Raw genomic sequence first — 17409 nt, forward strand, 5'->3', positions numbered from 1 at the left:
CCGTTCTGAAAATTTAAATTTAAACCCTTTTAATAACCTAACAAGAGAAAATATTTAATTATGGAATTTCTATATTCTAATTAATTATTAATTATTATTTGATTAACTATTTGACTAAACATCCATAAGGCTTACTATAAATACTAATGTTGACCGAGAATAATTATTCATAATTTAGCAATTATTGATTTAAATATATGAGGTTGATTTTAAATTACAGAATTATTTAGTTAGGAATTATTTAATTACGGAATTTGTATATTTTAATTAAAGGCGGTATATCATTTGATTAAAGATATGATTAAGCATCTATACATGTTTACTATACATACCGATATTTGCCCATTGAATGATTCTAAATTCAGCAAATATTGATTTAAATATATGGTGTTAATTTTACTTTTCAATTATATTAAAACCAAATTGGTAACTTATTTTTTCACACCTTATATGAATTACTTAATTATTTAAATGCTGATTAATTATATTGTGTTGAGTATTTTTATTAATAATTCATGTGAATAAATTAAAACACTAGACAATCAATGATTATTAATAATTCATGTGAATAAAAAAATTCTAAAATAATTTAAAATACTAAACAATCAATGATTATTAATAATTATTTAATATTTTTAAAATCTGGTCAAACATCATAACTAACCTATTAATGTAATTATGATATTGATTATTCTAATTATTATAAGAATTCAAAAACTTAATAAATCATCTCATTTACATTATATAAATCTCAAGATTGAAATCCCTAACCATTTTAATCTCTCTTTCTCTCTCTCTCTCTCTCTCGGCTTATTCCTCAACCGTCTCCTATATTTCGGTAATGGCCGATTTTGTTATACGTTTTTCCGGTAAGGTTCTATTGTTTCCGGTAAGGTTTTCTGGTAATGTTTTATATTTATTTTAATTGTTATATGATTTTTTTATAGTCTCTTTAGGTTGTAAATCAAAATCCAAGATTGAATTGATATGTTGAATTTATTACGGTTTTCCGGTAAGGTTTTATATTTATTTTAATTTTTATATTACTTTGTTATAATATCTTTAGATTCTCTATCAAAATCCAAGATTAAACTGATAATTTTTCGTTTTTGTTTGTATTTATAATAATAATTATATGATTTTTTCTTATAATCTTTTTAGGTTATATATCAAAATCGAAGATTCGGTGGAGATCTTCACTATTTAGTTTTTCCGGTAACACGATTCAAATTTTCCGGTTGTAAGTTATAACATCAATTTTACATTTTTTTTCACATGATTCAAATCTTCCATAATTTGTAATATATTTATTATGTGATATTAATATTTAATTTTATCATTTCAGGTTATTGTCCCCAACTTTGTATAGCTAATTTCATTGATTGAGAATTGTTTGATAAGATGTCTTTTATTTTTGTTTAATATTGATCTATATTTATGTTAGTATTCATGTATTTATTTATTTTTCACAATTTATGTAATTCAATTAATTATTGTATAATCTCGAAATGAAATTTAGTTGATTATTCTATAATACATTAAATTATCTATAGTAAGATAATCAATCTTATATTGTTGTTGGTCAAAGTCCAATTATATTGAATAGGTTTAAATAACATTTACATATTTGATTATATTGAATATGTTTAAATAACAACAATTTGAATAAATTAAAGATTTGACTCAAGTTGACCATTTATATTGAATAGGTTTAAATAAATTTACATATTTAAACATAATTCTCATTCCTAATTTGACTAATTTTTTCAACCCTTTTTTATTTTTTTGAATACCATCCATAAATATAAACTCATTTCATAATTATTCAATATTCATGCATTAAATAGATTTTTTTTTTCTTCTAAATATTTCAAGTTATTGTGAATTTAATGTCAATTTCAACTAAATTCCTTAAGTGAATAATAAAAATTATTTGTTTGAACCATTTTGAAATTCGAATTTTTGACCACTTATATGAAGTTTACAAAAATATGTTATATGATGTACATAGAAATATACATCTTTTCGGCATCAAATAATCTCTAAAACCTGCAATTTCTATCTAATAACATAGCATAAAAGGCTACTTATCATAATAAAACGTAATTTCTGGTGAAACCAAACCCCAAACGAAGAAACAAGCAAAAATACGAAGAAAAACAGAAGAAAACAAAGAAACACGCCCCCATGCCTCAAGAAACACGCCCCCATGCTTCTGACACAATAAAAGACAAAATCTGAGAACAAAAGCACGGGGCCGTGCTCAGCATGCACGGGGTCGTGGACGGAAATGCAGAAAAGACAAAAAGAATTGAGCACATGTCACTAAAAAACACGGGGTCGTGCCTACTAACCACGGGGCCGTTGCCACCTCACACAAAAGACAAAACAAATCTGGCACATGTCATAAATATACACGGGGCCGTGCTCATCATGCACGGGGTCGTGCCTCACCATTCAGATTGCCTATAAATAGTGGCTCATGTTGCATTCATCAAGGGTGCCTTGAAAAGAATTCTATCCGGTTTTCTCTTATAAAAACACACACTAACACTCACGTAGAAGATTTAGTGAAGAGTTTGAAGGCTTGGAGGTTATCACCATCAACCATCATCATCATCCATCATCATCATCATTTAGAAGGAAGCTTCATCTACATTTGGTTAGATTGTTCCAAGTTTAATCATGTATTTGTTATTATCATCCATCTTAATGTTTATCATCATGCTCATTATGAGCTAAACTCCATTTACCATCTAAAATCTATGAAGAAGCTTTGTTTTACTTGATGATTATATAAAATATGTGGTTTAGTTTGGTAAAATACATGGTTATCTTACAATTATCTTTTAATTAGAAATGTTTCACCATCTTAAAATACTAATTCAAAGTTGGTGATTGTCAATTATATTGGCAATCGTTCATGATCGATTCATGTTCTTGAAAGATAGAAATACTTTGATACATTATCGAAACATTGATCCTTGTATTATACTTATAAATGATGAGATATAAGTTATGATGTATTTCTCTAAGTCTTGGTAATCCGAAAATGGCTTTGCTTAGGATATCATGCTAGTTAAAGAAATCATATGTTAATGGAATGTGTAATTATAACATACATAAATCAACCAAGGGGAGGTTTTGTGAGTTAACTACAACCACTCAAAGTTGTTAGGATTGGTATTTGAGAAATCGAAGTCAATTCTAATCATTCTACTTTACCAACTGCTTATCTACTTAAATTGACATTCTAGGGTAGCATGCTATTAAGCATAGGATGGACTTGAAAATATGCATGCTATTATTCAGTATGTCATAGAATGTGTTCACTCTAAAATGAGGATCATAATTCTATCATATGTTATTAGGACAAGTCTATCACATGTTTAACTATTAATCATCAAAGAACAATGGAGTGGATTCTAGATATTAGATGGTAACCTTCACATAATTGAAATACTCGTTTAGAATCTCTTATCTTTGTCACCTATATATTATATATATAAGTATTTACATTTTATAAAAAGTTTAAAAATTAACCCCAAAAATGATTAAAACCTCTGCTTAAAGCAAAACAACGATTTATTACTAGAAACCTTTGTGTCCACGGATCGATACTTGGTTCTTACCGATACTATTCTACATATACGATAGGTACACTTGCCTATTTTATGTGTGTTTAGTATTTGTAGAAATCACTTTTATAAATTTAAAACACGATCTTGTGCAAAATCTAAATCATTTCATCCATCATATTTTATACTACTACACGCGCACACATCAAAGTTTTTGGCGCCGTTGCCGGGGACACACGGTACGTTTCTAAGAACGATCCAAGTTTTAATTTAATCATTGTCTATAACTGTACAAAGTTTTAACTTCTATTTTATTTTGTTTTACCTTTATTTTTTTTATTAAATATTAAAATATATGATTTTACAGCTAGCCTACTTTTTACCTTTATTTACCTAATCTTTACTTTAGCTTAATTAATTTAAACCTTAGTTTAGTTTAGTTTAAAAATAGCTTAGCCTAACTCATAGTTTAATTTAGTCTAACTTTAGCTAATTTTTACTTTAGTGTTTAATTTTGATTTAGTCTCATGTATGTCCTCTACTTCTGAGCCTGAGCTTGTTTCTCCAATTTCTGAACCAGAACGACTCTTTCGTCGATGAACTCGTAAACGGACTACAATATATTTTATTTAATATATACAATATATTTTATTATGTTGTACCATATTTTGAATCTCCGAATATTTGATTTAATAGACAATTCTGATAATTAAGTCTATATATTAAAATAATGTTTAATGTCAATTAAACTAAAATATTTACATAACAATAAATGCAGAATAATATAAATTAGTTAATAGAAATTATTAATCATTTAATAGAATTGCTTGTGTATATTTTAATTTATTTTAGAATTATTTTATTATTATAAAGATTCATTATTATTATTAATGAATTTTCCGTGTTTTAGTTAGCTAGGGGTTCAATTTTTTTACCTGACCAATTTATAATTATGTTTAAATGTCAAGAGGCATGCTTAAAACAAACCACACATATTTTCGATAACTATTTTATAATCATAGCTCATTGTCTCTTGAAACTAACAAAATTCAAATACGAGCCAGTCATGAACAATATTTAACGAAAAACTAACTCAAAAGAAAGTGTATGGAATTTATATAATTTACCAAACAAATATGACCTTTTAAAGTTAACAGTTAGACATTTTAATTAAAAAAATTGATTTTTTTCCTAATGGATGGTAAGTTACTAACTCTATTTTTTTTTCCAGTTTGACATTTGTTAGAAATAATTCGAATTTATAGCAGCCAAATCCAAGAGATTCGCAATACAAAGTTTATCATTTATTTCAAAGTTTATACTGTTTGGATAAATGAAACGAATGCTGTGGGTTATTATTTTACTTGTAATCGTCTAGGTATTCACACATATAATCTTAGATATTCACTATAATTGATTATTTATGCTAAATAATTATTATCTTTAAATTTTATGATACATTCCAATCATTTATACATTTATTTATTTCTGTTTTTAAGAATCGAATTTGACAACTCTTTTGTAGTTTTTAATAGTCTCCAATCTCAACAAAGTTTCCATCTTTATATTTGAACAATTTTTAATTACGCATAAATATCAAGATTATTGTATACAATTGAAAAAAAAATTATATAATGAAATTAATTTTAAATAAAGTAATGATGTTAAATAGTTTGAAACATAATTTACTGCAGATTGCAATCACTTTAATAAAATTTTAATTTGGGAATGACTTCTATATAATAAAATTAAAATTAACTGGTTTAATTTTAATTATCTCTATATTATTTTAGTTATACTTAATTAGTGAAATTAGTAGAATAAAAATTTATTGGTTCGATTTAACTTAATACATTTAACTAAAATGTATTTGAATCGAAATAAAACAAAAGTTTAATTACAAAATAATTTATAATAAAATATACCTTTATTTATTTATTAATGTTGAAATGAAACTCATAATACCTTAAGACTTTAGTTGTATATTTACTCAGGTGGCTATGATTTATTTTGTTTTTTATATTGTGAAGCAAAATGACTTTTTTTAATAAAATATCGAAGAAGTTGATGGTGGGCTAATATGATGATAACATGTTCATGTCTTTGTTTGGTTTTTTAATTTAGGTGTATAGTAAGTTTGTGTAAGTATTAACTTTTTATGTATACAATCTAAATGTTTAATACTTTGGTTACAAAGTTATGCTAAAATATTTGTGTTGGTTTAATATGTTATTTATGAAATTTTATAGTTGTCTATATGTATATGGTTGTTTCTATGTTTTTAACTCATGTGTAACATGGGCGACTATTATAGAAATATATTGGTGGGTTAGATACTTTTACATAAATGAATTTCTGATCATCTATGTCGATTCAAATTAGCCGATAGTCTTCATATCCAGTTGTGTTATTGTTGTTTCTTGTGTAATATTTCTAATTTTCATGTCTTTAATATCTATATGAACACCAAATATAAATAACCTACAATTGTCACTAAAGTTAATAATACTTGATTTCCCGGTTTTTTCTGTTTTGTGGATTAAAATCTTTCATTAAGTCAGTAAAACTGAAACATCATGCTATATAAAATTCTGTTTTTATATTTATGATGTTCACCTTTTTCATATACTAACTATATTATATTCTATTATAGATGTCTTCAAATTAAAGAAAACGTAATTTTTGGTCAATCAACGTTTTTCAATAAGAGGGGTAATTCAAACGGTTAGTCATTTTAATATTTTTTAGTTATCCTTTAAATGTTTTTTAACAATGCATTTTTTGTAAACGTGCAGCTTCAACGCCAAGAGAAATACTTACTAGCATTTTGAACGGTAACATTTTATTTTAAACGCGTTAATACAATATATTGTATTAAAAATGATTTTTTATTAACTAAAATATAGTAAATAAAAATTAATATTTTATTAACTAAAAATTAGGCACTTGTAACAAAAAATTATAAACGATTTTTATTATATTTATTATTAACTACATTATACCTTTTTGATAAATAATTTTTTAATAACATTGAATGAATGTTCACACATTTTTTTTTCTATTTTCTTTTTTAGAAATGATACGAAACATAATTTTCAGTTATCCAATCCTATTTTATTTTCTTAAAACCAATTAAAATATATGTTTTAATTAAGATGTGTATACAAATCAATTATGTTGATTAGAGGTGCAAAGATATTTCTCCATTATTTTTTTACTTATATTTGGTTAACTCAAATTATATTGTTTTTATACTTTGCAACAAAATTCACAAATTTAGTCATGCTCCATATAAAAAATCAGTTTTTTGGTTTTTAAGTAAGATCATACAAATTATTTTTTTCTATTTTAATTTGAACTAAAATTTTCATAAACACATTATGCTAAATAAAATCAAAAAGACCAAAATTATTTTGACTCATAGATTGGTTCTAAAAGTCGATGTGCCAATAATATTACTAAGGAATATGGATTAGAAGAACGGTTTGTGTGATGGAACTAGATTGCGAGTAATTAATTTGGGTAGGCATTTTGTTGTAGTAAAAGTTATTTCAGGTACTAATACTGGTTGTCGCACTTATATAATTCGTTGTGGTCTAACACCTTCAGATAAGAAACTTTCGTTTAAATTGAAAATAAGGAAGTTTTTTTTCCAGTTGTAGTCTATTTTGCAATGACCATTAACAAAAGTCAAGGTCAATCTCTAGCAAGAGTTGACATATATCTCAAAGACCTGGTGTTTACACATAGACAACTCTATGTAGCTTTATCAAGAGTGAAGAGTGGTATTAAAATTCTTATATTAAACAAGGAAGACAAAGTTACAAATAAAGAATAAATCTGGTTTATAAGGAAGTCTTTTTAATAGCTTATGAATTTTACATTTTTAACTTTTGATTATGTTTTCAAAGATTGCAATTTGAATGTTGTTTGGGTTTATCTTTGTATTTCACAATCATTGGTTTTCGTACCAATATTATTTACAACTTAAAGTATGTTGTCGTCCCAAATAACATATAACACCTTATGTTGTCTTTTCAAATGACATGTGTTTTTCGAAACTTTCAATATGTCCACCCATGTCGTACACGGGTTCTAACCTAGTATATAATATATAACATGAATAGAAATAATATAGTTTACAAATCATCTATGCTATTAACCATTATAAAAGAACAAAGAAACTTAAATAAATTTATATTCTTAAAACTTATAAAAGGAGTTATCTCCCTTATCCTCTACAAATATAAAAATTTGAATTTCGAATCTTGAAAATTACAAATTGGTATTCAATTAACGGACTCAAATTCGAACATACCCCAATCGAATTTGAATTAGGTCGAATTTCAAATTTTTTGAATCACATATTCACATTAGACCATGTGTAGTGGTGGCTTTGCCACCTGCGTTTTGAGCCATAACGCGGGGGGTACACCGCCCCCCTGCGTTATGTTGATTTCAATTTTGCAAGCGTTTTATATACAACGCTGATAATGACACGAAATCCAAAGTTACCGTTGCAAAATTGACCATTGGAAAATAAAAAATAAAAAAATTTATTTACTATATATTAAACCATTTCATCCCCAATCAAACCTCATTAAATTTATAAAAATTTTCTCTTTAAACTCTATGAAAACTCCTTTACACCAAATTCACTATATATGGATCCTCCATCTATATATAAACAGTTTTTCGGGCCCGACCAACAAGTCGAGGACATGGAGGAGGAACGGGCGGTTACGAGTGTGATTATTCTCGCGACACAGTATATGAGTTTCGTTACGGGTGCGATTAGCTCTCCACCCCCCGTTTCAACAAGAGCATATATCGAACGAGATCGTGCCGAAGCCAACAACCGGTTGATGGCGGATTACTTCTGCGACACGCCGAGATACAAGAACCCGAAGACCTTTAGGCGTCGTTTTCGGATGTCTAAAAATTTATTTATGCGCGTCACTAATGATTTGGAGCGTGAGTTTGATTACTTTAAGCAAAAGCCTGACGCTCGAGGGACGCTAGGATTCACGGCTATTCAGAAGGTTACGTCAGCCGTCCGCGTGCTCGCCTACGGAAACACGACCGACATCAACGACGGGTATTTAAAGATGGCCGAAAAAACAACTCGGGACACCTTGGAGTATTTTTGTTACGATACGTTTTGTTTTTTTTTAAATAGTTTATCACTTGTTTACTGCGATCATTTATTTTTATAAAAATTTCGTAAAATATAGGAATATTTAAACTATATGGACCACATTATCTGAGAGAGCCCAACATTAACGATCTACAACGTCTATACGAGGCACATACAAGGGTACATGGTTTCCCCGGCATGATAGGAAGTGTAGATTGCATGCATTGGGAATGGGCTAATTGTCCAACTGCATGGCGAGGTCAATTCACACGAGGTGACCAAAAGAGACCAACGGTCAGCCTTCAAGCGATCGCTTCATACGACCTTTGGATTTGGTCAACATTCTTTGGTGTTCCCGGTTCCAACAATGATATAACCGTCTTATAGCAGTCTCCTGTGATGGAGAGTTACATATCTGGGACCGTTCCCGTCGTTTCGTTTTGGGCTAACGATAACTTCTACGATCATGGGTACTAACTGGGTGATGGAATATATCCAGAGTTCGCGATAATTGTTAAAACATTCAGAGACCCGATGGATGTAAAAAGACAGTATTTTAAGAAAGTGCAAGAGTATGCGAGAAAGGATATCGAGAGGTGTTTTGGTGTTCTTCAACAACGATGGCATTATGTTAAAAATCCTTGTCGTATGTGGTCTTTAGAAAGAATGAGATGTGCTATGTATGCGTGTATCATAATGCATAACAAGATCATCGAGGACGAGGGAAGAGCAATATGTCCAACTTTCATACCGGACCCGGATCCACCACGGACTCCGGAAAATATGGAGCAACGACTCGAAAACTCGGATTCCGTGCGGTCAAGAGAGATACATAACGCACTAATGGAGGATTTGGTCCAACATCTTTGGATGTATCGGCCTCTGCCTGGTGAAAACGATGAGGAGGACGAGGACGACGACGACGATGAAGACAACGACGACGATGAAAACGACGACGGGGACGATGAGGACGACGACGAAGAGGGCGAAGACGACGACGACAACGACGAATAGTTTTTTTTATTTTTTCTTGTAATATTTATTTAATAAAATATTATTGTTATTTGATTATTCTTAGTAAAAATTAAAAAAAAAACAAAAAATGTAAAAGTGACTGGGCGCCACGTGACGCATAATCCCTAGATGTGGAGAATTATGACTACAGCCTGTTTTTGTACAAAACCATAACTCTGACTGGGCGCCACGTGACGCATAACCCCTGGATGTGGAGCTTTATGACTACACATGGTCTTAGAATTACGTACACACTTAATGGTGGTGACGTGTCAGCCAAATCATACCCACCCACCCACCCCTCAAAAACATTTACAACTAGGCCCTCTTCATTTCGTTTGTACACTACACTCCTAGCTACCACTGCACCTGCACACTCAAAACCCTAGAAATCAACGCAACCACAAATTTCATCAAATTCGTAAGTAATATCTCTTTAATTTCACCAACACCTGCGTAATGTATCATACTTTTTCACCTTTTGTACCATCGGTTCGCTAGAACCATCACTCAATTGCATGTCATATACTCTCTTCAATTTCTTCAAACAACGAGTCATTTCTGTGCTTTATGCGCTTCACATTTTGTATCCATAGGTGATTTTATGCTAGTTGTAAGCTCTTATATCGTATTGTTACGGACCTAGGGTTTTGTTTTAGCCCTAAAATTTGAACGAATTGAAATATTGAATAATTTCAGTTAATAATTGTTTGTTATGCATTACATTTAGATAACATGGAAGAAGCTGGACCGAGTAACAAGGAGAAGCCGGCAAACGGATCGGTAGGTGTCGATTTGAATGGTGATGAAGACGATAGTGATGATGACATGATGGATGCACCGTCTCTTAGAGATCTGGATGAGATGACTCTAAAGAGCTTTACTAAACGAGCGTCGACGTCGTTTTTTAAACACTATGGTTTAATAAGTCATCAGATTAACTCGTATAATGACTTTATTAAAGAAGGGATTCAGAATGTGTTTGACTCTATTGGTGAGATTATTGTTGAACCGGGGTATGATCCTTCGAAGAAGAATGATAGTGAGTGGAAGTTTGCGTCTGTGAAGTTTGGGAAGGTGACTCTCGAGCGGCCGAGGTTTTGGACAGGGGATAAGTTTTCGGCTGATAGTGGGAAAAAGTATCTCGAGTTTTTTCCCAAACATGCGCGCCTTCAGAATATGACGTACTCGTCGAGGATAATCGTTGAGTTCAGAAAAGAGGTACAAGATTCTCTATTTAAGTTAGGTTTTGAAACATTTGCTTGATTTGAAATGTGAATATGTGGTAATAATGTAATTTTACAGGTGTATACTCAAGAGCTTGTTAGAAGTGACAAGTTCAAAACTGGACAAGAGAAGTTACTGAACAAGAATGTCGTGGATGTCGAGGAGCGAGAAGTGATTGTTGGGAGGATTCCCGTGATGGTTAAATCAAACCAGTGCTGGATGAGTGGTGCTGACAAGGATGACTGTGATTATGATGAAGGTGGCTATTTCATAATCAAAGGAGCTGAGAAGGTGACACTAACAATTTATAGTTATATACTTTCATTTAATATTATTATTCACTTTACGTTAACTAAAGTTTTCAAAAATCTTATTGCAGATCTTCATTGCACAAGAGCAACTAGGGTCTAGTAGAGTTTGGTTGTCGAATAATCCAAATTGGCGTGTGACATATCGTTCAGTTCACAAGAGAAAAAGGGTTTATGTAAAACTAACAGACCCACCTGATAATGAAGATATTGTAGGCAATGCACAATTGATAACAGTGTATATCTTGAGTTTGAAGGATATGCCAATATGGATTCTCTTTTTTGCTCTTGGGGTAACTTCAGATAAACAAGTGGTTGATCTGATTGGTGCCGACATTACAGATGGCAATATTGTGAATATTTTAATTGCTTCAATTCACGTTGCTGATCGGGCATGTGACGGATTTCGTAAAGGAGGAAAAGCATTAAAATTTGTTGATAAACTTCTCAAAGAAAGCAAATTTCCTCCAAAAGAGTCGGTTAGCGAGTGTATTGAGAATTACTTGTTTCCCAATATTGTTGGTTTTAGTAGAAAGGCTCGGTTTCTTGGGTATATGGTGAAATGTCTTCTAGAAGGTTATGCGGGTAGAAGAAAAGTTGACAATAAAGATGATTTTAGAAACAAAAGGTTAGAATTGGCTGGTGAGTTGCTTGAAAGAGAGCTGAAAATTCATCTTAAACATGCTGAGAAGCGAATGATAAAGTCAATGCAAAGGGATCTTTATCCAGATAGAACTGTGCATCCAATTGAGCAGTATCTTGATGCTGCAATTATTACAAACGGGCTTTCAAGGGCTTTTTCAACGGGTACGTGGTCACACCCTTATAAAAACATGGAAAAGACTTCTGGTGTTGTGGCTATGCTTAGAAGGGCAAATCCTTTGCAAATGGTTTCTGATATGAGGAGGACACGTCAGCAGGTTTTGTATGCTGGGAAAGCTGGAGATGCAAGATACCCGTAAGTTATTCAAGTCTGATTCTTCGACATTTACATGTTTCAAAGTTTAATGAAGAAACATAAGCTATTACCAATATATGACAATATTTGAACATAGATAGTTGATAACTTCATTATTTGCCCTTCTTTTATCCAATAATAATATTTCTAAGTTCTTTACTTTCTTAATTGCATCCCTTGTAGCCAAACTATGTCTTTATACTTGTTTCTAAGCCTAATTTTGTGCTAACTAACAGTTCAATTGCTTTTGTTAATTTGAAATACTGGTCTCTCACTATTTTAGTGAATTTGGGCAACCTATTTGTTAGATTGCATATATAAAAACACACAATTCCTATACACTGATTTGTGCATATGTATGAACTTTGTTTTTAAAATGTGCAATGTGTTCCGATGCATTTTGATCCTAAAACCTGACGTGTGATGTGCACGCATTATGCGTTCCCGATGCGCACATTTTAAAACCAAGGTTTGGCCTCAAAAGTCATATTGCGCCTCTTTGACTTTTGTCTTTTTGATACATTGAGTTTACTTTGGATACTTATTAACTGTTAACAATCTTTTGTTTGGTGAATGTAGACACCCGTCTCATTGGGGAAAGATATGTTATCTTTCAACCCCTGATGGTGAAAATTGTGGTTTGGTAAAGAATTTGTCTGCAACTGCTCTCGTGTCAACAACAGTTCGCGAACAGCTTTCTGATATGCTGATAGCATGTGGAATGGAAAAACTGGTGGATGATACCTCAACTTCACTCTCAGGAATGGACAAAGTTTTTGTGGATGGTGATTGGGTCGGAAGTTGTAAAGATTCTGCTTCGTTTGTTGCTGATTTAAGGACCAAACGCCGTAGAAAACAAGTATCCAATCAGGTTAGTTAGTTTCTGTTATGTATATATGGCCAATTATCTCATGGAGCTGGCAAAATGGTTAAATGGGTGGGTTGGGTGGGTCAGTTAGTAGGTCAGATCAGTTGTTTTTAGTGCAGTAGGTTGGGTTTTGTAAGGTTGACTCACAAACATTTCCCCCCCGTTTTTTATTAATAGTTACTAGTGGTGTGCATGGGTCGTTTTTTCACTCAGATTGAAAATTCGCTATTCTGTTCTCACAATGGGTTCGTGTATTGGTTTTATTTTTCCCATGTGCGCTTGAAGTTTTATGTTATTTGTTTTACCTTACGATCTGACCTGTACTCTTGTTTTTTTTTTGAATTGTTGCAGGTTGAAATAAAAAGAGATGCTAAACATAATGAAGTGAGAATATATTGTGACGCTGGAAGGATTTTGCGACCACTTTTAGTTGTTAAAAACCTGCACAAAATCAGACTTCTAAAAGGCGGAGGCCACTCATTCCAAGACCTTCTAGATAATGGAGTCGTTGAACTAATAGGAACTGAAGAGGAAGAAGATTGCTGCACTGCATGGGGCGTCAAATACCTTTTCATGGAAAATGACCATCATACCCCTGAAAAATACACACACTGTGAACTCGACATGTCATTTATGTTAGGTTTAAGCTGTGGAATCATCCCCTTTGCTAATCACGATCATGCTAAGCGTGTCCTCTTTCAATCCCAAAAACACAGTCAGCAAGCGATCGGGTATTCAAGCACGGACCCCGATATACGAGTTGACACGCTTTCCCATAACTTATTCTACCCACAAAGACCACTTTTCAAAACCGTCCTTTCTGACTGCCTTGAAAAAAGTCAACCGTTTGGTCAAATTCAGAAGGGTATGATCCCACGACCCGAATTCTATAACGGACAATGTGCTATCGTGGCGGTTAACGTGCACCTCGGGTACAACCAAGAGGACTCGTTGGTTATGAACCGCTCGTCGTTGGACCGCGGTATGTTTCGGTCTGAACATATTAGAAGTTACAAAGAAGAAGTAGATAATAATGAAGGTTTAGGGAAGAAGTCAAAGTCGGATGATGCTATAAGCTTCGGGAAAATACAAAGTAAAATTGGACGGGTTGATAGTCTCGATGATGACGGGTTTCCATTTATCGGTGCGAATTTGCAAAGTGGTGATATTGTGATTGGTAAATTTACCGAAGCAGGTTCGGATCATAGTGTTAAATTGAAGCATACCGAACGTGGTATGGTTCAAAAGGTTGTGCTTTCGGCTAATGATGAAGGGAAGAATTTTGCTGTTGTATCTTTGAGACAGGTAATGTATGTGTAATACATTATAAACGAACCGACCTGAATGAAACATTGTTCATGTTCGTTCGTTAAGTATTTACAGGATAAATGGATGGTTTACGAACACACAGCCGAACAGAGCTTCTTGTTTGTGTTCACTAAATAAGGAACGAATTTGTTCGTGTTCGTTCATTAATTTGTTAAAAGAACATAAACGGACATATATTTCTTTAAAAAGTAAAAATCAACAATCTTAAGCTTTAAATATTAGACATAATCAGTCAAAATAAATATAAATTTAAGTACTTAAAAATAATTTTCTGAAAATGGTTTGACATAATAAACCTAGTATAGAAATTAACATGATAAAAAGTTAAACATGTAAAAAGTTAAAACTCTTTGGATAATAAACTAAAACTGTAGAAAATCTTTAATGACCAAACTCAACAAGTGAACATGATCAAACATTAAAGAACGTAAGCAAACACATTGCTGACCGTTCGCAAACACGACTTCTGTTCATATTCGTTCATTAACTAAACGAACTTACTTCCCGCCAAATGGTTCACGATCTGTTTGCTAAAAGTTTTGTTCGTTTGAACCCTTGTCTGACAGTTTGACCATTTCCTTTTCTTTTATTGTTGTAAACACTAAACAAACAGTTGGTTTTAGGTCCGTTCACCGTGTCTTGGTGACAAATTTTCTAGCATGCACGGGCAAAAGGGCGTTTTGGGATATTTAGAATCTCAAGAAAATTTCCCGTTCACCGTTCAAGGAATCGTGCCGGATATTGTGATAAACCCGCACGCATTCCCGTCAAGACAAACTCCTGGGCAGATTCTGGAATCTGCTCTTGGCAAGGGGATTGCTCTAGGTGGTTCACAAAGATATGCAACCCCGTATTCTTCTCTCTCAGTTGATGCAATAGCCGACCAGCTTCACAGGTAATAAATATCGTATTAAGAAAATTGCACAAATGGTCTCCGCAGTTTGCCATATTGCAAGTTTGGTCCCACATTTTAAAATTTGCAAACTTAGTCTAAACATTTATGAGACTGTGAGAGAATTGCATGTTTAGTACCCAACGTTAATCTCAGTTAGTTTTAACGGAAAAGTGATGTGTCTTTTGACTCATTTCATGGTAGGGTAATTGTGTCTTTCCAAATTTGAAGACACAATTACCCTCACATGAATAGCACATGACATCTTTTCCTTAAACAAATTACTGACACTGGGGACTAAATGGTCAACCCTCTCACAAACGTTTTGCGATTTTAAAATCTGGGGACCAAACTTGCAATATGGTCAAACCACAGGGACCAGTTGTGCAATTTCTTTATAGTTATTTTATTTATTTTTAATAATTTTGCCGTACTTTTTTTATTTTTTTATTATTAATATTAGGGCGGGGTTTACGAGATGGGGAAACGAGAGGCTATATGACGGACGAACCGGTGAGATGGTGAAATCTCTTATATTCATGGGACCCACATTTTACCAAAGGCTGGTTCACATGTCAGAAGACAAAGTGAAGTTCAGAAACACGGGCCCCGTGCACCCGCTCACCCGGCAGCCAGTGGCAGACAGGAAACGGTTTGGTGGGATCAAGTTTGGCGAGATGGAACGTGATTGTCTCATAGCCCATGGAGCCTCGGCTAACCTTCACGAACGGCTTTTCACTCTCAGTGACTGCTCTGAGATGCATGTTTGTAGGCGGTGCAAGAGGATGGCGACTGTGATTCAGAGGTCGGTTCCTGGGGGGCATAAGGTTCGTGGGCCCTACTGCCGGGTTTGTGACTCTGTGGAGGATGTGATCAAAGTTAGTGTGCCGTATGGGGCGAAGTTATTGTCACAGGAGCTGTTTAGTATGGGGATTTCACTCAAATTTGATACCGAGTTTTGTTGAATTTGGTGTTATTTAAGTTTTAGAAGAAGGGTGTGTAGGACGAACTTTTATTTAGGTGTAATGGTTTTCAGAGACTTGTACTCCATGCTGATGTAGTTTTCGTTTCGCTTTGGGTTGTGAAGAACATTGCCGTTTGTTATGCATGATATAATTATCTATGTGAATGTCATGTCATGTCATGTCTTTATTTTGTAACTTTGAATTGGGTTTCTATGATCAACTGACCCGCACATATCTTAAACCCATCTTGATGAAAAATCATGAAGGCGAGTGGGATTCACGCGGTGGATGACTGCAATTAGATTTGAGAGTTGAGAGCGAGGCCACAAAAGAGTGCGTCTTTGCTATACATAAAGCTTTTCGGGTAGATCTTGGATAATTTACCTTGTAACATGTTCTTCTTTCAAGGTCTCGCTTTGTACCCAGTACCCATGTCGCTTGAGGAAAAGCTTTTTCATTTTCATTATGATAAGAGTAACTGGTATTGTCATGACATGAACGATTGAACTCATTAGAAGAGTGGTCACAACTCCAAATAAGTGAAGGGCCATATGTTTAGACATTTATGGAGCACATACACTTTCTAAATTGTTGAGGCTCTTCCTGGTGAACGATAGGACTACCCGGTAAACCTATGTGTTCCACCACAATATAAGTGGCTGCGAGTCTTCAAATATTTGGCACGTCACTCTTAGCTCGATTTCAATTTGTTTAACAATAGAGTTCGACCGACCTCTATGTCTAAATCTCAAATTCAGTTCTTACATATTTTTTTAAGCTTGATTTCGCCTTGTTTATTATATTTTAGTTATTTTAAATTTAATTTTATAAAATATTTAGTATAATTGTAGAAAATAAAATTTATTATATTTATATAAATATTAGACTCGCTATACGAATCTGTTTGAGCTTGTTTATCAAATTAGCTCAAATTTAGGCTCGAGTTTAGCTTTTGACTAGCCGATTTTGAATGACTCAAAAGCGACTTGACTCATATATAACCCTTTACGAGACAAGATAACTTGTGATTTATGTTCTAACTTTTTCAATAACATCATTTTTGTCAAGTCAATTCACAAATAAGCTGTTCTTACGCGATGTTTGTATCAGTAACAATAAATTGTTTAATTCAT

General features: G+C 32.7%; 1 protein-coding gene across 1 annotated transcript; it reads left to right on the forward strand.

Annotated features, from left to right (window-relative positions):
- Positions 1-10027: 10027 nt before the first annotated feature.
- Positions 10028-16448, forward strand: LOC143542021 (DNA-directed RNA polymerases IV and V subunit 2-like). Its single transcript, XM_077034696.1, has 8 exons — positions 10028-10150; positions 10460-10950; positions 11035-11247; positions 11336-12222; positions 12802-13093; positions 13442-14395; positions 15043-15314; positions 15775-16448. The coding sequence occupies exons 2-8, from the start codon at positions 10465-10467 to the stop codon at positions 16274-16276; spliced, it is 3606 nt and encodes a 1201-aa protein (XP_076890811.1). The 5' UTR covers positions 10028-10150; positions 10460-10464; the 3' UTR covers positions 16277-16448.
- Positions 16449-17409: the final 961 nt, after the last annotated feature.

The sequence above is a fragment of the Bidens hawaiensis genome, unplaced genomic scaffold, assembly GCF_021521415.1.
Source record: "Bidens hawaiensis isolate Kalapana, Puna unplaced genomic scaffold, B.hawaiensis_p1.1 tig00012729_1, whole genome shotgun sequence".
Lineage (NCBI taxonomy): Eukaryota > Viridiplantae > Streptophyta > Magnoliopsida > Asterales > Asteraceae > Bidens > Bidens hawaiensis.